Source organism: Urocitellus parryii, chromosome 5 (genome assembly GCF_045843805.1).
Source record: "Urocitellus parryii isolate mUroPar1 chromosome 5, mUroPar1.hap1, whole genome shotgun sequence".
Classification (NCBI taxonomy): domain Eukaryota; kingdom Metazoa; phylum Chordata; class Mammalia; order Rodentia; family Sciuridae; genus Urocitellus; species Urocitellus parryii.
The window spans coordinates 15774277-15795739 of NC_135535.1; the positions used below are offsets into that span (position 1 = coordinate 15774277).

At 49.5% G+C, this 21463-nt stretch overlaps 1 protein-coding gene across 1 annotated transcript in view; it reads left to right on the top strand.

Annotated features, from left to right (window-relative positions):
* The window catches only part of Nuak1 (NUAK family kinase 1), a 65269-nt gene that overhangs the window by 13145 nt on the left and 30661 nt on the right, over positions 1 to 21463 (top strand). Inside the window, exon 2 of the mRNA XM_026396732.2 lies at positions 16198 to 16318. Within this exon, the coding sequence (XP_026252517.1) occupies positions 16198 to 16318 (121 nt within the window). The remainder of the gene's footprint in view (positions 1 to 16197; positions 16319 to 21463) is intronic.

Here is a 21463-nt window from a genome sequence, read left to right on the forward strand (position 1 = left end):
ATCATGCTGTATCTTAAACTCGCTTATGACCTCGCTGTGCCTATATCTGCGCCTGGCACACCATAAGAATGAAAAAAATGTTCAGTAGCCACAGAGTGCAGTGTGTCGGAGAATGTCCTCAGGAGACGGTCCCAGTGTTGCCACAGCCTAAGTTGTGTGACCTTGGTCAAGATGTCCCTCTTGTGACTTCAACTCATTTATCTGTTAGATGACAGCTCTGGGATAGATTCTTGTTGTAGGATTCATTATTCATTCAACAGTATAGATATTCATCAGCTTAAGATGATAAACTCATTGTAGTCGAAATCATCATAAATAAATCATCATACTCAAATGTGTTGAATATGCTGAGTCTCCTGAACATCGTAGTTTAGCAACACAGAATGTGGACGAGTGTCGGTCACCTGCCCTGGTGATCATGGGGCTGACTGGGGGCTGCTACTGCCCAGCATCACGAGAGAGGATCCGGTGTACATCACTATCTGGGGAAAGATCCAAATTTCAAATTCAAAGTCTGGTTTCTACTCAGCGCCTATTGCTTCTGTACCATTGTCAGGTCCAAGAATTGTAAGTAAAACAATCAGAAGTTGAATGGACTTCATTTATTGAGCGCCTGCTGTGTCTGATGCTGGCCCCAAGGCAATAGCGACAGAGAGATGAGACAGACCAGGTTTCTGCTCCCTGCAGCTTACTTTACATCCTCTTCCACAAAATGGGTTTTGGGAGTCTTTATGTCTTGTCCCCAGATTGCTTCAAAACGGTACTTGCTGAATCTCCTCCACTTGTCTCCCTCTGCAGAAGGTGAATTCTGGCTGAGCCGGGGTTCTATCAGTTCTGCTTACTGATGCATCCCGAGGACCTAAAACGGTGCCTGATTAATAAACACGGGTGACTTGCAGGCACGAGTTTTTGCCATGTCCATTTGGCTCACGAAATCTCAGCTTATAAATACTCTACTGCTAAAGCCCAAGGAGAAAAATTAAGGAGCCAAGGCCCATTTTCTAGAAAAAATACCACTTTTACAAATTAAGATGCAGCTGAGACAGGGAAGGTTTCTGATCCCCGCTTACAGAAGGATTAGCGAGCCGGTCAGGATTCCTCGCTTTTTTGCCTGGTGGAGCTTTTTGCAAACCACAGAGAAAACCAAACAAAAACAAAAACTCCTTTTTTTTCCCCCCTCTTTGCTTCAAGCAGAAAAAGCAGTTGCTTCTTAAAACAGCTCATGAAGGAAAAAATTATAACAAATATTTAGCATTTCTCTGGTGGCCGCACAGTCTGAATTCTTTTCAGCCCCACAATGAGCTCTAATTTTATGAAATGTTTGGATTAGCCACCAATTTTCCGGTGGAATTTAGGAGGCTTGTATCCGTACTTATGCTTGAAGCGAAGAAATCTCATAAAATCTGCTCGGTATCTCGGGCCCAGTGGGACATTCTAGCCAAGGACAAAATGACCATCAGCAAGTGATGGGGGGAGAAAGAGATCTCTCTGGCAGCTGGGGCCGGGCTCTGCTGATGGTGGTGTGTTCTCGGGCTGCAGTCCCTGGGGCTTGGCCGGCCTGCATACCACTTCCAACTGATCATGGGCTATAAAAATTCCAGCCCAAGAACAATGCCTTGTACCTGACCTTGTTCTTCCAATTCTCAGAGCCAGAGGACGTTAGGGCATCTGGTAATTGGGTGAGAGGCATTTGATAGCGCGTGGAGCTCTGGACGTCCAGCTCGTGGCACCAATGTCTTGTGTTTTGGTTTCCAGTTCTCATCTTTCCTCCTGCCCCTTGACCTGTCTAAGAGGGACACACAGGGCTATTAAAATCAATTACCATTCAATGAAATGAAAAACTTCAGTTCTGTGGTTGCATTGGCCACATTTTAAGTGCCCAGTAGTCTACGCAGCAGTGGCTGCCATTGGATAATGCAGAGCAGGTCATTTTTGTCATTGTAGGAAGGTTTGTTGGGCGTGGCCACGGTTGGTGCTGAGTTTGATGAAGACAGGGGGTTCCCCCTTACCCTGTTTTATTAAGCCTGTAGCACCCGCTGCTACTTGTAAGCATCTCTAAGCATCATCTGGTGTTACGTTGCCGTGTCCAGAGCAGTGCATGGGTGCTGTATACACCTGATGGTGATTTTTAGAGTGAATGAATGAACTCAGTCGTTTGATTCAGTCTTTGTATGTGCCTGACACACAGTGGGCCTTCAGAAAAATGGAATGAACACTCTTAGAGTAGCCATGACTGGGCGACTCTGAACTCGATTGTCGAGCACCTGTGTCCTCTGCTGTGCAAGGCTCCATCCATACGTGAGGAGCAGACAGACGTGGGTCCTCTAGTCAAGGAGACTACCCAGCCCGAGGGCTCGTAAATCTGGGGGGACAAGTGAATTTCGGAGGTACACCTATTACCAAAATGCATCTTCTTTGGCACTCGCCCCGGAAAGTCTGATTCAGCAGAGCTGGGGTGGGACTCAGGACACCTGGCGTCTTCTGCATTTTAACCAAGTAGCTCAGGTGAGTGATGGGGGAGGTCCACAGTGGGAAGCTAGCTGCAGCATTCATCTGGGAGACCCCAAGCCACTTCCTTCAGGTCACAGTTTCCTGGTAGCCTGTCACGTAGTAACGACAACAGCTATGAATACAGAGCACTTGTGCACCAGGTGCTGCTTGTTCGAAGCATGTTCGTCACTGACCTGAGTTCCTCCTCACTGAGAGCTGCACACTGTTCTTACCCCCATTTGACCGGTGGGTAAGGCAAGGAGGAGGAAACCATTCGTCCACATGGACACCGCTTGTAAAGGGGAGTAGAACCCTGAACTGCTGGGATTGACGGATCGCACCCTCTGAACTTGGAGCAGCTGCCTGCCTCCTGCATGCCCAGTGTGCCTTTTCTGCCAGTTTCTTGGAGTCAAGTTCAGGTGTATTTATCAAATGCTTGTTGAGGGATTCACACATGTGCATATCATGAGTTATGTTGATCTTCAAATGTCCATCTCTGGTCTCAAGGAATGTCCTTAATTCATTCAGGGGCATTTCCCAGGTGGGCTACACCAGAATTGGGTGGACAGGAAGGAGGCCTAGGCAAGAACCTCCCGAGAAAGTGCCACTATTAGTGGAAAAGCCAAGCAAATCCTAAGGACTGAATTTTCCCTCCTTTTGCTCCATTAGGGCGTCTATGGGCGTGCACATTAAGGTGTCTGTGTGCGTGCACACCCATGCACTCTGTGTGTGTGTGTGGCAGGGGTCCAATGGCCCATTCTGTTGGGCTTTTGTTCCTGCTCACTTTGCAGGAGGGCTGTGCCCCCTTCCCATCCTTTTTCAACCACAGGCAGGACAGGACCACCCTTAGACTTGGGAGCTGCCAGGACTTGAAGAGAGTGACGATGGGAGGGTGGGGTAGGTGGACCCGTGAGTGCGTGTCTTTTTCAGGGTGCGCTTCAGGAAGCTGCTCCCGGATGATCCTGAGTTTGTTTTCATTTTACAGTTCAAGAAATTAACACTCAGAAAGAGTGTCGAGTCCGCGAGGTGGCACCAGCCTTAAAACCTCAAGGCCGCCTCCCCTGCGGTTGACTTTTCCAGCGGCATCACTGGGTCTCAGTCCTCACTGAGCATAGGAGTGGGACCTTGGACAGAGGGAGGACTCAATGAGGCCATCGGGGGCAGGAGCCCAGGCATCAGTATTTTCAAGCAGCCCCCTAGGTCCCTGTAATGCACACTGGAGTCGAGAGCCCTTGGCTGTGGCACGTCTCCATCCACGCTGACCGTGTCTCCATCCACGCTGACCGTGTCTCCATCCACGCTGACCATGTCTCCATCCATTTCTGGTTGGGCTGGGGCCTCGCTCCTGGGAAGGTGAGCCTCCCCTGCTCTGGCCCCAGTAGCCTTCTCCAGAGAGGACTGGTTGTCCAGAGCCGTCCCTGCAGGCCGGGGCTGGGACCTTTTGCTCTCTTGCATCAGAGGCTGCCCGTAAATCAGCAGCTGTCTTGTTTTCTTTCTAGGCCCCAGTTGTGGTGACCTTTGTCTCTCTGTTTATTTCAGGGAAATAATTCCATCCTGCAGAATCGATTCCCTGGGGGCTATAGAAGTACATTTGGAGGGACTTCTTTTAGTGAGGTGACCTGAAATGGCCTCTCGGTAGAGGCGACAGCTGCTTCCTTTCTCCCCACCCCCTTCTCACTTTGCCCTCTGACATCGTCCTCGTGGTTGGAGGGCCTTCTGGGGGTGTTCTTCCACATGTCTCTGCAGAAGGTCTGCTTCTCCACAGTAATAACAAAAATCACAAGAACAGCGAGCACTTTGGACCCATGTGGAGTGCTCATGTTGGGCACCTTTCTGGGCATTTTCTGTGTCATCTTGTGCACTTTATTTTCTCTTGGCAGTACTGGACCTAAACATAAGTCTAACATTGGTGTTGAATCCTATCTAACAAGGGACATTTACAGTTTTGGCACCCTTTTTGGCCTTGTTGGAGGATGAGGTGTTTTGAGAGCGTAGTGGCCGCCATATTGGAGGCAGTTAGGTTGCCTGGGATGGGGTGGGGGCTGGACTACTGAAGGGAAGGGTGCAGGGAAAGCAGAGAGTACCGTAACAGTCTCCCCACGTTCGGTCTGCCATGAGCTTTAGTCAGGGGAATGGAGGATATTGGTTCATCCTGATGTTTTGGTTAAGTGGAAACACTAAAAAGTTAAGAGAAAGCTGTAAATATATATTTGCAGGTGATCACAGCTCATGAGTGTTTATTTATGAACCAATGAGCCAATGAACCAAACCTTTTAGAAACTGTAGCCATGCATAGTGGTGCACACCTGTAATCCCAGCAGCTCCGGGCAGAGGCTGAGGCAGGAGGATTGGGAGTTCAAAACCAGCCTCTGCAACTTAGTGAGGCACTAAGCAACTCAGTGAGACCCTGTCTCTAAATAAAATACAAAATAGGACTGGGGATCTGGTCAGTGGGTAAGTGCCCCTGAGTTCAATCCCTGGGACACCCCCACCCCACCCCCCCAAAAAAAAAAGAAACTGTAGGCATTTCTTAAGGAAACCTTTCTTTCTTGCCTTGTTAAAACAAAGTCCCTTTTCTTGGTGTCTTCTGGTGAATTCTCCTAAATGGTCCTCAGTACTGTGTTTGGGAATCTGCATGTTTGCAATTTATAGTTTGTCTGTCTTCTCCCTCATCAATGTGTATTTCTTTTTTGATCCTTTTAGAAGGTAAAAATTTTCCTTTCCTTATAGCAAAACTAACACAGGCTTCATGCTGGACACTCAAGAGACAGAAAAATGTAAGATTAAAGGTGAAGTTAGTGCTCATGCCTTGATTCTGTCAGTGAGACTGTTTCTTGTTCTGTTTTTCCAGCTTCTCTACAGATTTGCTGTGACTAAGCTTTTTCAAATTGTTTTGGTAGGAAAACAATGAGTGACCATCTGCAGGGACTTAGTATGTGGATTCTGTGGCATTTTTTGGGTGCCTTTTTTAGGGCTAAACTTTTTCCTATACTGTCTTGAGAGCTGAACAGGTTCTGAGAGCCAATCCAGAGAAGTTCTGTTTTCTTGAGTAACAGGATCACTCTCCTTGTGGGGAACAGGAGTGGCCAGTGTCAGACAGTTAGCATGTGGCTGAGCTTGGTTTCATGACTCAAGGTCAAGGGCTTTTCCTATTTTCCTACCTGTTCCTTGTGTTTTGGATTGTGGGTTATAGGTATGTGGTTTTGAAATAAAGGAGCTATTTCTAGGTTTGAGGACTGAAATCAGAAAAAAAAAAAACCAACCTACCTTTATCTCAATCATCTGTGTCACTCAAGTGACAGATTTTTTTTTTTTTTTTTTGGTGGGGGATGGGGAGTCAGAAGCCAAATTTTGCCCCCTCTTTAGCATTCCAGACCCAGCATCTGCTGGAACATCGGTCTTAGATTAATACCGAGATGGACTCAGAAACACACTTGAAAGCAGCTTGCATTATTATCTGTGCATAGCTTTCATTTTATGACCTGCTTAAAGATGCAGGGAGCATAAATCTTGGGAAGGACTGTCTTATTTACTTCTTCGTCTTTTCTGCAGATGGGATGTTCACATTAGAGACGGGCTGGCTTCAGAGTTCTGCTCCAGGATGTTTTAGCTGAACTGTACGAGTCCATTAAACAAATGTTAAGAGTTTTGGGGGAAATAAGAGCAATGTCTCAAACCAAATGTTTTACATGGAGAACATCTGGGGAATATGGGTATTTGTGTGTATGGTACATCAGAAAACAGCTTGGCGGGGTTCCCCTGGGATGTTTCTGGCCCGTGGTTGCTGCATTGGACAGTTTTGTTGTAAGGGAAGGGTTCCTATGAAGGATCACCATCGAGCAATGCGTGATCCAGGAAGGAGTGTCCTCGTTTAGCCGCCAGCTCGAATTGTTCTGATTAGCTCCTCCACCGGCTCTTCCACGGCACATGAACGATCCAATATCTGAGCTAGTTTTCCCAAGGCTTACACTCCAGAGAAAGGAAGAGGCACCATGCCAAGGTGTCACCCAGTGATTCCATCGGTTTGACCAAATATGGAACCAGGTGTGGCCCAGGGAAGCAGCTTTGGCCACAGACTCCAAGTGCCTGGGTTGAAACTTGGGCTTTGTGTTTATAATCTGTGGGAACTTGGGTTCCGTTTTCCTCTCCTGCAGGATAAGTAGCCTGTCTTGTGGAGTGGTGGGGGGAGTGGAATCAAGTGGAATGGCATCCTGTATGTTGGGGGGATCATTTATACCACACGGTACTGCATCTACATGTGCAGAAGCAACGTGAGTCAGAGGAGTATCTGGGAGCGTTTTCTGACCTCAGCAATTTGTAGTTACTGGGCCAGGCTGTTAGTAGTGGGTGGAGGTGTAAGAAAGGATTAGGGCTTATAAAAATGAAGGCTTATGATGTGCTTGAGGCTGAATTCAATTAAACTCAGTCCATGCTGATTGCAAGTCCACTGTTGTGCCAGATTCTCTCCCAGATATTGAGGACTCAGAGGGGACAAGGCGGTGACAGATGCCTGCTACCTCTGGGACGCTGACCATGAGTAACCTTCGCTTTTGCTAGGTTATGTATGACTGCCTTTTAAGTAGCACAGACAGTGACTGGTAAATATATTGTAGATGTGAACATTATTTGGCAGAGGACATGGCTCGTCTTCCTGTTCCTTTGGTGCATCATGACCCCTCTACCCCAAAAGGCAGAAACCTCATGATAATTTAATATGGCACCGTTGTGGAGGGTAATATGGCACCGTTGTGGAGGGAGAGGAAGTTGTAAAAATTGCATCTGAGTGAGTCCCAAAGATGGCATTTTGATTAGTACTGATCCAGTGAAATAGTCACAGGCCCATTTCCTGGCAAGAAGGACTGAGTAGTGTGAAGTATGTCAAAGGAGCAGGAGACCGGGGGTGGGACACATCACATACACGACATTGCCTTGACAGTGGGAGGGGGAGTTAACAATGGAGCAAAGTGAGACCCAGTTCTGGTTAGAAATGAGTCTCCTTTAGGAGACGCAGGGGTGGAAATGGGGGCTTCTGAGGAGGCCCCCTCTGCACGTACGCCATGGTTTGCCTGAGTTCCCCCAACCGCCCCAAGTTCAGCACCAAGTCTTGCATATGCTGTGCTCTAGACACCACTTGGCCCTAGGGGAGCCGTGGTGAAGGAGAAGCAGCGATCGCCTCTGCGCAAATAAAGCTGCAAATAAAGGTAAGCGAGGCAAAGAGAGCGGACCCAGGCGTGCATCCCGGAGACTTGTTACAGGGTGGACCCTGTCCCGGGAGATGGATGCAGAGGATTCCGTCAGCTCAAAAAGTTAGCTGCGATGACAGAGTGTGGAGGGATTCTGGCAGAGGAAATGCCACGCACGTGTGCATGTCCAGGGACATGGACACATTCCCCCCTGGCTGTGCCTTGGGTCCCCGTGAGGGCTGCAGATCCCTTCCCAGTCTCCTCTGGAGTCGGGATCGAGTATTGAATACTGGATGCATATCACCTGGCTGATGGGGCAGCAAGAAATGCCCACCCAGGACTGGGGACCTCCCTGGGGGTCAGGCTGTCATCATTTGTAGCCAGAGACACTCCTGCAAGAGGCACCCTGGGCAGGTTTGTGGAACCCTAATTAGGCTGCTGACCAGCATCGAGGCAGTGGGGCCGTGGAGCAGGGAACCTGTTAACTCTCTGAATAATGAGCAATGAGAGCCTCCCTTGCAAGGAGTGAGGTGCTGCTGCGCAGGGGAGATGACTGAGATCCCAGAGGCCCCGGGTGACAGACACTGCAGCTCTGCCACCGCTCCCCCGCTCTGACATGCCTCGTGGCTGTTCATCAGTTTTCCAAGCAGAAGGAATTCCGTCAGGATAAAAATAACTTCTGACAAATCCCTTTCACTCATCTGCAAAATCATCCGTGGTGAAAACACGAAATAAAATGCAAAGCCTTGCCTCTGTTTTTACCTGTTATATTTCACCAGCTTAAGAAATTAAAAAAAAAAAATCGATTTCTTTGTTCCTCCCACCTAGACCTGCTAAATCCAACAGACTTATTACCTTTCCCTTTGGAAACCTCATTTGGCTTCTTAGGTCTTTTGTGTCCCTTGCTCATTGTTCCCCAGGTCAGCGATCCAGTTGCAGCCTGAAGTTAATATGTAAAAGCAGTATTTGCAACAAATTAAGAAATAATGGGACAGAACCCTCCCGAGTATGCTCATTCATGTGTGATAGCAAAGTCAGGCTTCAGATACTGGAGCGAGGTTTGGACTGAACTGGGCTGAAAACAGCGTGGTGGCTTGCAGTGTGGGGACAGCCCCTGGGGTCTTGTGTGGAGGTGAAATCGTGTGCCATGCTGTGAGACATGTCATAATTTGCCAGCACACTGAGAAGTATCTGTCGCTGTCCGTCTGGGTTTATTAATAATGCAGCAGTTCGGGGACTGCCTCACATATAAATGTTAATAACCCTTTTGTGGTGGCTTCCGTCCCACTGCGAACTGTGGTTTAGCATGGGGTCGGTCAGGGCTCCTGTAGGCTGTCTTGTTACAATTGCAGCATGGCTGTTAATTTGGTGAACTTGGGCCTATCCTTTAACCTCCCCGGGACTCAGTTTCCTCATTTGCCCAATGAGGAGGTGGGAGTGGAGCGTTGTAATCCACGCAGCTCTAATGTCTGCTCTGATTACGATGCTGATTATGACTTCTGCCATGGTTCCTGTGAGCCTTCTGCAGTGTCACATACACAGTCTGATAGGACCCCCAGGTCAGTCCTGGTGTGGTGCCGCAGGATAATAACCGGAGGGCGTGCCGCTGTCATCCTCACTTGCAGATGGGGAAACTAAGCCTGTGTCTTGATTAGCTGTGGACGTCTCCTTGGAGCAGGTCCCTCCTCCAAGTTGCTGTGATTGCTGATAGGACAAGTGCTGACACCAGGGTTCAGAGCGGTTCTGGCCAGGACTCTGCTGGGTTCCGAGGTCCATAAGTACTAGTCGCGCTGCCTTGTGCTGCCTTGCTGAAGAGCAGTAGCAGAGGGATCCGGGGCCAGCTTAGAAGTAACCTCAGCCCCTGGCTCATCCCTTTCCTTCCCTCTTTGGGACAATTGTAACCTGGAAGAAAAGCAGTTGCACTTGGAATTCTGATCTGGTGTTGAGTTTGGCTTTTGGAAATGTGCAAGGCTAAAAATAAACAGCCGCTTGGCAATCCCAGCCCTAGCTCAGCAGCCTTGGGTTTGGAGCCTGGGAGTCGGACGCCGCCCGTGTTAGCATCTCATGTGTTACCGGGGGCCTTTGCACATTCCCAGTGGTGTGCAGACTGTGACGTAACCCGTCCCAGTGGCTTCCCAGGCCTCGGGGCTACGACCAGGGAAGTATTTATTGGAAGCAAACTTACCATTTGACAGGGGTCAGTTAATCCTGGTCACTGAGCCCTCTGTATCGGTGGCAGTGCGTCAGTTGCATTAGTCACTGAGTGTGCAATGTGACTGTCTTATTTAAGTTGCAGGATGGTAGGAGCTGGCAGGGGCACGCCGACTTTGGTTTAAGGTGGCGGTTCTCAAACCTCAGCATGCCAGGTCTTCCCCGAGCCCCCACCACCTCCATTCACTGCACTCAGGTGACCCGCTGCCCACACTTCGACAGAGCACTCTCCAGAGTCTGACTGTCCTCGGGCTGGCTGGCTGCTCTGTTTAGGTATTCACCTGGCACTAACTTTCAGCTGGCCTTCTTTTCCCTGGGTCCTCCCTGCTCAGCTGTGGTCACTATCTCCCGGTGCCATACAGGGAGTGTAAATCTGTCCTCAGAGTTCTTCCTCATTAGTTCCCTTCCTCAGTAAGGACGCTCTCTGTGCAGTGCTTGGCGGGGACAGGCTGGGGTGGGGGGAGTACTAGGGAGTGAGGTGTCCTGGCTCCTGAGCAGGCCCTGGCCCCGGTCAAATGCAAATCGGCTTTGCTATTTAAATCTGGAAATAGAACACATTTTTCATGGCAGGAGAAAAATCTGCCTCATCGGAGGAACCATCATCTCTTTTATGGGAGTTTTGGGAAACAGAGGATTGAGAAGTGGGTTATGGTGAAGGATGTTTATCAGAACCTCTGACAAGATGAAAGGGCAGCTGGTGGCCGATGGTGGGTGCCCCTCTTTGAAGGCAGAGCTGCTCCCTGGCCCGGGGTGCCTCGCCTCTGAGCCTGTTCATACAACTTTGGCTTCCAACCTGCTCCGGTCTGTAAAAACATCCAGGTAACAACGTGAATCAACAGGCCAGGGAGGAAGAGAGGAGCCGTGAGCCCCCCGGTGGAGCTGGCGTGGGCCCCGTGGGGCCTGTTGTGTCCTGGCAGGTTGCTGCGGTGTTGTCCTGAGTTGGCCAGGCTCCTCCCCAGAGAGCGGAGGGTCATTGAATTAATTAGGGTCTTTGGTTGCAACACAGCCTTCTGGGTGGCATCGCCGTGGTGATCCAGGCAGAGGCTTTCTGAGTAACAGCCGTAGCGTGGCCCATGTGCAGCGATGCCTCGCCCCAGACTCTGCCCAGCTCCCAGAGGAGAGCAGGAACCCCGCACTCCCAGCCTCCAGCTGGACATGGCTGCCCGCCACCCCCTGCAAGTGGCCTCTGGGCCCTTGGTAAGAACAGATTCCCCGGCTGCCTCTGACTCGGTGCCCTGCAGCGTGGTGGTGGAATGTGGCCGGGAGTGAGGTCACACCTTGTGAATGGTAGGGAGGCTGCCAGTGCGTGTTGCTGGGATTAGAGCGCAGGCGTGTTCTCACTAAGTGAGGCTAATGCCGTGTTTATGACCGTGTTTCCTGCGGCGGTGCCTGTCCCCAGCCCTGCCTTCCGGGTCGTCAGGCCCTGCAAAACAAAAACAAAAACAAAACCACTTCACGGGCTTGGGCTTGGAGGAAGTCCAAGTCTCACTGGGCTTTGGGAGCCCTTTTGGATCCTTCTGGGGACTCCTGTCACCTGCCGTGGTTACTGTCCGTTCCACCTGTATCGTTGCCTCAGGAGGCCGTGTTCTCTGGGCTTAGCCTCCGGCCCTCAACTCTCAGCTCCCCAGTTGACTTGCAGCGGTGTTGTTTTCTCCGTGCCTCGGTTTTCTCACCTGTAAAATGAGGCTGTAGTTAGGACTCAAGGGAATGAGGTCTATCTGCCTACAGCGAACACATGCTGAGTATCAGTTATCACTGATGCTAAGGATATAGTCACGGACTCTACCCGTTGACACGTTCCTCAAAGTGGGACCTGGGCCAGCACGGCTGGCAGCACCTGGGAGCTTGCTGGAGATGTAGGATCCTTGGCCCCACCGCACACCCCTGGCCTCAGGATCTGCATTTTAACCATCCTCCCAGGGACCTCCTATCGGAGAGTTCTAGATTATTGTCTGCCGCTGCCTGCCATGTGGCAGTGAGGGAGGTGGTGGGGGAGGGCCGTGGGCTGGGTTTTCATTCTCACCTGCGTTTGCTGCCGTCGCCACGTAGGGAGTAGTAAACCCTGGGTTTTGTGGGAAACTGAGGCCTGCGAGGTTTGGGCTTGCCAGAAGCCACCAGCCAGGACAAGTCTGAGCCTTGACCCTGGCCCCTGCTTCCCCTGCCCCTGCCCCACGTGCACAGCAGCCACTGTGGGAGAGAGTGCCCTGGAGGCTGCCGAGCAGGTGGGTTTGGGGGATCATTCACAAAGGGAAAGTCTGCCAACCCCGCAGAGGAGGCTGGGCTGGTTTCGGTTAACAAGAGGTGGGCACTGGCCGGGCCAAGTGTGCCTCTGAAGCCGGCGGCACCAGGGGCTGATTCACAGGGCCGCAGCCAGCCCTGCCGCTGCGTAAGGTTGAAACATTAAACTATAGGGTGGCCTTATTTAAAAGCAGACCCTTTTATAAGGCACACGGTGCCGTCTAGACTTGGGAACATTTATGGAAGTGGCCGCCGCGCCGCTCGGGCTCCAACACCTGCCTCCCTGCCGCAGCCTGGCTGTGTGTGGGAACGAGGTGGATGGTTTTGGGGTGGGGCGGGATTTCAGACATTTGGTAATCTCTTCCTGCTGAGCCCTTTCCTTACTTCCGTTTTTCTTTGTAGATGTGAGAGTGGGAAAACGGGAGCGGGGTTTCCTCCACTGTGCGGGCGTCTGCACCTTTCTGTGGTAGCCCCCGGCCATTTGTGCTTATTGCACAAAAGGGCCCTGGCCTCTCCCCCGTCTCCCACCTGGAGGGCTGGGGCTGAGACAAACTGCTCCCTCCATGGAGGGTGTGTCTGGCACAAGGCGGGTGCTCACAGGGAGCAAGTGGTGCCCCGTCCCTGACTGTCGAGGCTGAGTGGGTGTCTTGGGACAGGCTCTTGACCCTCTGTTTCCCCGTTTACCTGAAGGGGCAGCAGTCAGAAGGGGATGGGGGGAGATGGTCCTGGGGCTGCTCTCCCTCCAGCCTGGCCTGGGCCTCATGGGTCATGGTGCCCGTCGTGGTCCAGCCGTTCAGAGCTTCCTGCTGTTTCCGAGGAGGGTGCTGTTTAAAGACAGAGGACCGAGATCGGCTTGTCCTTTATGAACTTGGGGAATGAATGTGGTCTCTGTGCCTAAGACTTCCACTTGCTGTCCCTTGAGGAATGAGGAGGAGGAAAGGAAGAAAGGAAGGGACACTCCCCCCTAGGTCAAAAAATGAACCCTGGCCCAGGCTTGTTCTTAAGCACCTGGCCTGCAGTCCCCACAGGGATCAGTGAGGCAGGCCCTGTTGCTGTTTACTTGATGAATGAGGAAAACGGGTGCACGGAGAGGTTGTGTAACCTGCCCAAGGTCCTAGAGCTAGAGAATGGTTTTAGTTAGCCAGCACTCAGAGCCATAGTCCTAGCCATTAGGCTGTACTGCCTCTCAGTGTGCTGGCTCGGTTTATCCCTCGGTTCTGTGAAGCAGGAGCTACATTTGCAGATCGCCTTCCAACCCTCTGAACGTGTCTGAACCTTTGTTAGCTCTCTGGTCCCGCAGAAACAGGCTCCATATGCTGCAAACACACAGAGAAGAAAGGTAATTTTAACTGGTGTCAAATGCTCTAAAGAAGATAGAATGGGAAGGATGCAGTTAGAGGGCCGTGGGGTGAGAGGGGTCAGGAGGGGCCGTGGGGAGGTGGCAGGAGGATGAACCTTGAATGACAAAGGATGCAAAGATCACAGTGTTTGCAACGCCTGTCACAGGTCAGGTGCTTAATGTCAGGCTGGCTGTTAGGATTTGTCACTGTGTCCTTGGTTTGCCACTCCTGGCTGGCTGCCCTCAGGTGGGTCATGCATGGCTCTTGGGAGTGAACCAAGTCTTTTCCCTCCAGCCTTGGCCGTGGCAGGGTTCTAAGTGGCTTTCTACCATTGGTCTCTTCCTAGGCTACAACTACCCCTTTGAAAGGGGAGCAGAATGAGCCCTCTGACGTTTTCGTTGTAGGGAGAGGGCAGCTTTTGTGGCGGGTCGGCCGCTGTGGTTATTAACATTTATGGAGCCCTTTTAGTGACCGCAGTGCTGAGTGGGATTTGATTAGAATGTGGGCACTTTCCTTTTCATACCCAGCTAGAAGCATCTCCCGGGTAATTGCACCGTGAGACCATCACCCCTCGCTCTCCACCGTCAGCGGGGAATTGACAGTGGGCTCATTTTCTTACCGCTAGAATGTCGCTACCCTCCCCTGACCCTGGATGGTGAAAGAATTTATTCTTATTGTAATTTGACAATAGGGCCTCCTGGAGGCCAAGTTCAGCTTGCTGCATAATCAAAGGGGGTGGTTTCTACCCTTGGCCCATCTTTAGTTTATGGAGGAATGTCGGAGTTGGTCCAGCAGCCACCCACATCCTCCCCAGCCTGTGTGTGTTCACTGTCTGCTTCCTCCAAGAGCAAACTCCCAGGATGCAGGCCTCACTCAGACAAAATAAAGCCTTCCAGTCATGTCTTCACGTTTGACGTCAGCAGAGGCGGCTTTTCTTGCTGCATGCTGAATGGGGCTCTGATGAGGGCCTGGGGTAGCGCTGAGCCTGGCACCGTCGTGAAAAGGGACCTTTAAGCCCGACGGCTCATTCATGTCTCTGCAGCTCCCTGAGCCAGCCACGGGGTCCAGCCAGGATGGTGCCTCCCCTGGGTCCCAGCAGGGTGTCCTGGGCTTCATGTGTGCTTTTTCCATGCCTTGATTGCCCTTGTAGCTAGGACGGCAGAGGAATCCGAAATCATCTTGCTGGCATGCCTGTCTTGGCAGTAGTAGTTTACGGGGGGGGGGTCCCTTCTCTTTTTGCCCCAATTTCACTATCCACATGAACCCCACTTCCTCCTTTCTCCTCTCCTCTCCTTCCCTTGCTCTCTGCCTGCACTAAGGGTTTTCTCAGGTCTACTACGTCCCAAGTTCACAGGGTAAGGACTGGCGATAAAGCAAGTGGTGAATAAGATCTCTGCTACTCCAGGGTCCAGAAGAGACCCAGACCCTGCCTTAGTTACAGGGAAGGGACGGTTCGCACACAGTGCAGGGAGCTGCAGGTCGGACTTGCAGCTTCCCAGTTCTCGTGGAGTCACGGATGGACAGACTACAGTTGAGGAGTGTTTGGTTTCAAGCGCTTGGTGGAGAGCTAGCCCCTGTCGAAAGTTACAGATGTTCCCAGATATGAATCCATTCCTGCTGTGCTGGACCTGTGGTCTCAACCCTGGGATAGTCAAGGTTTAGCTGCAGCTGCTCATAGAAAGGGGTCCTTCCTTCCTTCCTTCCTTCCTTCCTTCCTTCCTTCCTTCCTTCCTTCCTTCCTTCCTTCCTTCCTTCTTTCCTTCCAATAGCTCCATCCCTTTGTAAATCAGAGGGATGGGTGCTACAGGTGAGCTTTGAGGTCACAAGAGGGAGCTAAGGAGGCTTTGGGATGGGGTAGTAGATTGGTGGCGGGCTTCCTTGTTCCCCATGGGTCCCCTCTGCTGTGTATTTTTGCTCCCTTAGAGCCATGGTGGATTACATGACCAACCAGCATGTGTATGAGCAGAGATGAATCCATTGGTAAATGTATTTTTCCCTTACTAGATTCCTGTTTTTAATGCCTTTTGATTTATTTGCTTCTTTTGAGTGATCATTCTGTGCCTTGGCCCTTGGCAGCTCTCTGCAGTTTGGATTTGCAGACTACATTGGCAGAAGGCTTTTGGAATGGACTGGGGCTGGGCAGGGAGACTAGCTGTCACTCTCTTTGTCTCATCCTGATTTGTCCCTTGAGGAGCCCATTTGTCACACCACGTGCAACTGGAGATGCTTGGGCTAGAGGAGGGACATAGGAAGGATCTTGCTTCTGAGCAAGTGCATAAACACAGCACAGGCTGGAGTGTTGAGACCCCAAAGTTTGAGGCAGGACTGACCTCCAGATTGGCCTTGGAATAGTGATTTTTTTGAATCAGTACCCTGTAAACCAAGCTTGCCTTTCTTCTCTTTTCAAAGAACCCGGATTCCTACACCAAATGCATGGGTCCACGTTAAGCAGCGTCTGCTTTATGAAAAAAACAAAAACAAAACAAACAACAACAACAACAAAAAAACTCCTGATCCCAGACCCTAGGCAGTTCAAACCTGATGTTTTCTGTTGCCTGGAGAAGGGTGTTTCTTCTAGAAATGGAAAACCTGATAGGGGGGTATTTCGAAGCTTTGTTTTGGTGATTGTCAGTTCTGCCAACAAGTAACATCTGTATTTATTTTCCAAACTCCCCCAATGGCTGATTTGCATCTGTTTAGTTCTCTGAATAACATTTCATTTCCTGACTTTATAGGTTGCTATAAAATCCATTCGTAAGGACAAAATTAAGGATGAACAAGACATGGTTCACATCAGACGGGAGATTGAGATAATGTCATCCCTCAACCATCCTCATATCATCAGTATTTATGAAGGTCAGTGGTTTCTTCCTTTCTTTTTTTTTTTTTTTTCACTCCCGTATCAGTTACCATTTCTCATACCATGGGGGCCGCCAAGACTTTTAGGTAATTGCCCTTCTGGGCCGGAGCCAAGTATTTCATGATGCAAAAATAGTCGGCTGTTATCTTTTATTTGGTTACCTTGAACGCAACCAGACACACGCAGGGCAGCTCATTTTGGTCATAAAACATCCCTGGCAGGCACCTTTTTTCCATCTTCCCAGTTCTTTGGCTGTTGCTAGGCAACCCACCTTATTTGAAAACCGGTCTGTAAGAGGGCCACGGTTTCTGAAAAATGGCAGTTTGCTGGGTGACCAGGAAAGGCGGACACATCTGCACTGTCCTTCTCCAGAGCCGATGGTTTTGCTGGTGGCATGAAGAGTTTTTTCCCAAGTTGGGCTGTTGGAGTTACGAATGAACCTAGAGCCGGTCCAGGAAGCACCGGGGAAGAGGATCGGTGTCCCAGATGCTGCAGAAGTGGAGTCCAGATTGTGGTTGGTGTTTACACAAGAGCAGGCTGGGGGAAGGCCTGTAAAAAGCCCGAGCTTCAGTTCGACCCTGTGGTCCTTTCCGGGAAGAAATGGAAAGTATAAACCTCCCACAGCCTATCATTTTTTTTTTTTTAATATCCGGTAAAGAAATTACACAAGCAACATGTGTTTATTACAGAAATGCTCAAAGGATAAATGTTAAAATTTTAAAAATAATTTTATTCTAAACTCGTACGTGTAGGTAGTGTGCTACGTGAGGGGCAAGTTTTTCACGAACACTCCGTTCTGACCCAATGAGTGGAGTTTGATTGTAATCCTTGCTACAAGTAAAATGTAAAAAAAAAACAAAACCAAAAACAAAATAATAATAATAATAATAATTTTGTTCTAACTTCCAGTTTAGTAAATAACTCTGTGTCTACATTTTAAATCTGTTTTTCTGTGTATCAACTGTATGTAGTTTTTATCCAAAGTTATATTGTTTATACCATTTTTTAGCTTACCTTTTTTTCATTTGTTATATCACGTTTCTTCCTATGTCAATAAATATTCCCTGTAAGGACATTTTAAAAGGCTTTATAATATTCCATTTAGGGACATACCACAATTTATTGAATCTGATTCCTTTTGCCAACCATTTAAGTTGTTCCAAATTTCTGAATGTTATGGACAGAGTTTTATTGTCCCTGCTGTGCATTATTTTCACTTTCACTTGTGATTATTTTCTTATGAAAAATTCCTAATCTTGAACATATTGAGTCAAAGTGTTTCCTCAGAATGTTTTTTATTTTGTGGTGGAGACAGAAAAAGAACATATTTTTAATTTCTGGTTTGATGATAAGTAGTTATCAGGTAGGGCTAAAAACTAGATGGTAACCTTAAAATTTTCATCTGGTTCCTTGATCTTTTTTTGCCATTATTTTTTTCTGCTGCTTCTATTTATGTTTTTTATCTAGAAGTCAATGTTGATAATATGTTTTATCCTGATCTTTCAATAGCTCATTTTTTGGAGCCCCGAGTGATAGCATTTTTTAGGGAGATTTTCATTCAATCATATATTCATTCCACAAACATCTCTTGCAGTGATTCTCAAAGTGTGTTCCCTGGGCCAGCTGCGTCAGCATCGCTTGAGATGATGAGAAATGCATATTCTCAGGCCTTACCTGAGACCTGCTGAAGGGGAAACAGTGGGGGGTGGGACCAGGCAGTCTCTGCTTTAACAAGTTTGAGAACCATTGGTCTTTCGAGTGTCTACTTCCTGTTACGCTCCCTGTGGGTGAGGTTGCAGATTTAAAGATGAATTTGATATGGATCTCCTACTCAAGAAGCAATCAGGCAGGACAGAAAAAAGTGTCATGTGACAAGTTTTGGTGGAGCTGTGTGGCATCTCTACTGGGTCCTGAAAGAGAGATTTTTGCTGAAGAATTTGCAAAGCCAACTTGAGTAGCTTTGCCTGGGTAGCATATGCCTGGTGAATGAGTGCAGTTAGAAGTGAGTGGAGATAGAAAATGAGCGCGGGTGTATACATTCTGAGGGTTTTTGCTCTGTGTGGCCTGGTTACCACAGAAGCCTGGGGCCCGGGTGGGTCCTGCACTCTGTGAGCTCTGTGTGTTTTGAGACTTCTTGGCTTAATGCAGGAACCCCTGTATCAGGAGGGCAGAGGTAGCCTTCTTGCAGCGCGAAGCCTCCAGGTTCTTTGTTGGGGAGGCCAGCAGTGGTATGGAGGCCGGCTGTGGTACTGGAGGCCTGGCGTGGGGAAGCCTGACTTCTGGAGCAGCCCTGTGCCCTCCTTGGGAACCAGACAGGATGAATGGAGAACAGGAAACCATCCCCTTGCCAAAGGGAAGGCCACAGAGGAACCTTAGTAGAAGAACATTCTATTACCAAGGCTGGATTGGCCTCAGTCCAGCCCCTCCCTCTCCCTGCTGGAAACTTTGAGAAGCCCTTGCTTTATAACTTTATAAAGATGGGCCCCCGTGTGAATTGAAGTCATTTTGGTGACTTGAAATAATTTCTTTTGAGGCCTCAGGAAGGAGGGTGGGTCTGGTTTTGTAAAACCCTTCAAGCAGGTTTCAGGGAATCAGAAGAGCTGGGGTTTGCACTTTGGTCGGGCTCGGGTTTCAGGTTCAGATCCTGCACCGTGGACCAGATGTAAGGCCTTGGGCAAGATGGTGGTCCTCAGCAACCACACCCATAAAATGGGAACGACCCCTCTATCCCTGTCGTAGAGCTGTTGATAGCGTTAAATAGCATGACACAGACACTGCTAAGCTAAAGGAAGATCATCCTGAGGCCCTACGATCATCACATTTCAAGAGCTCAGTAGCCTCCTGTGACTAGTGGCAACCATGTTGGACAGTGTAGATCTAGAACATTCCATCATTGCAGAAAGTTCTTTGGATGGTGCTAGCATATGATGTTTTGTGTGTTATGTGCGTGGGTTCACCTTTTTCCTGGGCAGGAGGCACAGAGCTTTTACCCAGAGTCCTAAAGGGATTCCTGGTCTCAAACTGGTTAAAAAGAACTCATAGCTTTCAAGTCTTCCATGACCTGCAAGGACCATCCGAATAAAAGGTGTGTGTTTTTTTTTTTTTTTTTTTTTTTGTCGTTGTTCAGAAAACTCCCAGGGATTTAAATGTTAGTTTCTTAGAGATTTCTGGTTTCTGTTCTGTTCCCTTTCCCTTCTCCCACGCAAGTTCTGTTTCTCCCACATCCACTAAATAATTGTGGAGGAGGGCAGCTCCCCTCCCTTCCCTGGGGGTTAGGAGCAGGCGCTCGCCAAGGCCGCGATCCAGCTCTCACACCTCTGCCTGTGACCCCACACCCCCAGCCCCGTGACTTGAGCTGCTCGGCTGCCTGGGTCCCAAGATCGGCCCGAGAGGAGAGCTGCTGCTCGGCTGTGCTTGGCTGGTAGATGTCTGCCTTCTCCTATCTTCACAGCATCTCCCTCTTGTCAAGGACACTGGTAGATTGTCACAGGTTGTGTGCTTGGGCCCCTGCCTCTGAGGACCTCATTCTGACTGAATCATCCCTGTGCAGACTCTGCCTTCAAGCAGAGTCCCCTTCTGAGGACTGGAGGTCCTGAAGACTGAGGTATTTGGAGGGGGGACCAGGTCAGCCCATCACACTGGGAGTCCCCGGCAGCCTGTTGCCTGACTCCCAGCCGACCTTGGCCTTGCCCTGCTGGCTCTGCCGCCAGTCCTGCCTGGCCTTTTCCGTCCTGCCTCCCGGCCCTTTGTGCAGACCTGGGTGTGGCAGGGGCAAGGGTGGTAGCCACAGTGGTGCTGGGACCCGAGTCTATGAGCTTGTGTGCTGGTCTCCCCGTCACTCATAGAGCCGAGGGAACCTTCACTCGGAGCCTGCTTGGTGACAGGTCCCTCAAGAGCCCAAGCTGAGCGCAGTAATGCATTAATTTGCTTAGTGGAAATCCATGCCAAGCACCTAAGTGGCTGTTTGAACATTAGCCAAGTGAATAGAAGCTATTAAAGAACTTTACAGTTTCTCTTCAGTAAGGACCTTTATAATTAACACACACACACACACACACACAACATTGGCACGCCTAACCCTTATAGTTAAGAACTGTGGGTTTTCATGAGGGAAAGGCGGTACCAACCAGTGATGTTAGAATATGAGCTCCAGAGAAGAAAGTAATCCATTATTCAAAAATGCCTACTGTGTGCCAGGCCCTAGTCTAGGCATTGGGGATATAAAGGCAAGTAAAACAAATTCCCATCTTTCTTGGAGCTGATATTCAGGGAGGGGAGACAGGAAGTCTTCGAGGTGAATGGATAAGGTGGTGAGGAGAGGTCTTTCGGATTGATTTTTGAACCAAGTGATTTTTGAGCATCTGATGTGAGCTGAGTCCTGAGTGAAGCAGGGTCTAAGCCTTGGGAGAGCTGGTCCTTCCCCTCAAAGGGAAAGGCATGGTGCAGATGCTCAGAGGAGGGAAGGAGATTGGGTTGGTAGAAAGGACACAGGACCTGTGAGGGGAGGCAGAGGGTGAGGAGGGGTGCAGGAGAGAGGAGGTTGGGGAGGGCCAGATCCTGGCCACAGGAACTAAAGAAGTGTGTGGGTTTAACCCCAGGAATGATAGGAAGCTACGAGAAGGTTTTGAGAAGGTTCTGAGAAGGAAGTGTCATTTTTAAAAATTTACACTTTAAAAACAATAATAATAATAGTGAAGAGCTATTGAGCGGGCTAGGAGGTGGCATGTGTTGTCACGTTTAATATTTTTCTCTTTGAACTATTGACACTCCTGTCTTAGGGAAAGTTAGGCTTAAAGGCAAATTCGTTTTCCAAAGTTAACCAATTAATAAGTGGTGGATCGGGTTGTTGAATCTGGGGAGCGATGGTCTGAAGCCTGTGCCCCTGATATTAACAGTGATTCCCCATCAGAGAAAAGTATTGTCCTAGAGCCTGTGATGCAGAGAGCCCTGATCTGCACAGAGGTTGCTGTCTCATGTATCTGGAGCATTAAGCCTAGCTTTGTAAGTATTTTAGAAAACATTTCTGCCGATATCTCAGGAAGAACCTTGTGGTCTACATCCCGTAAACTCATCGGTTCAGTGTTTTCTAAAGTGCGGAACATCAAGAACATGTAAGTTCTGTCTGTATCATTCTCATTACC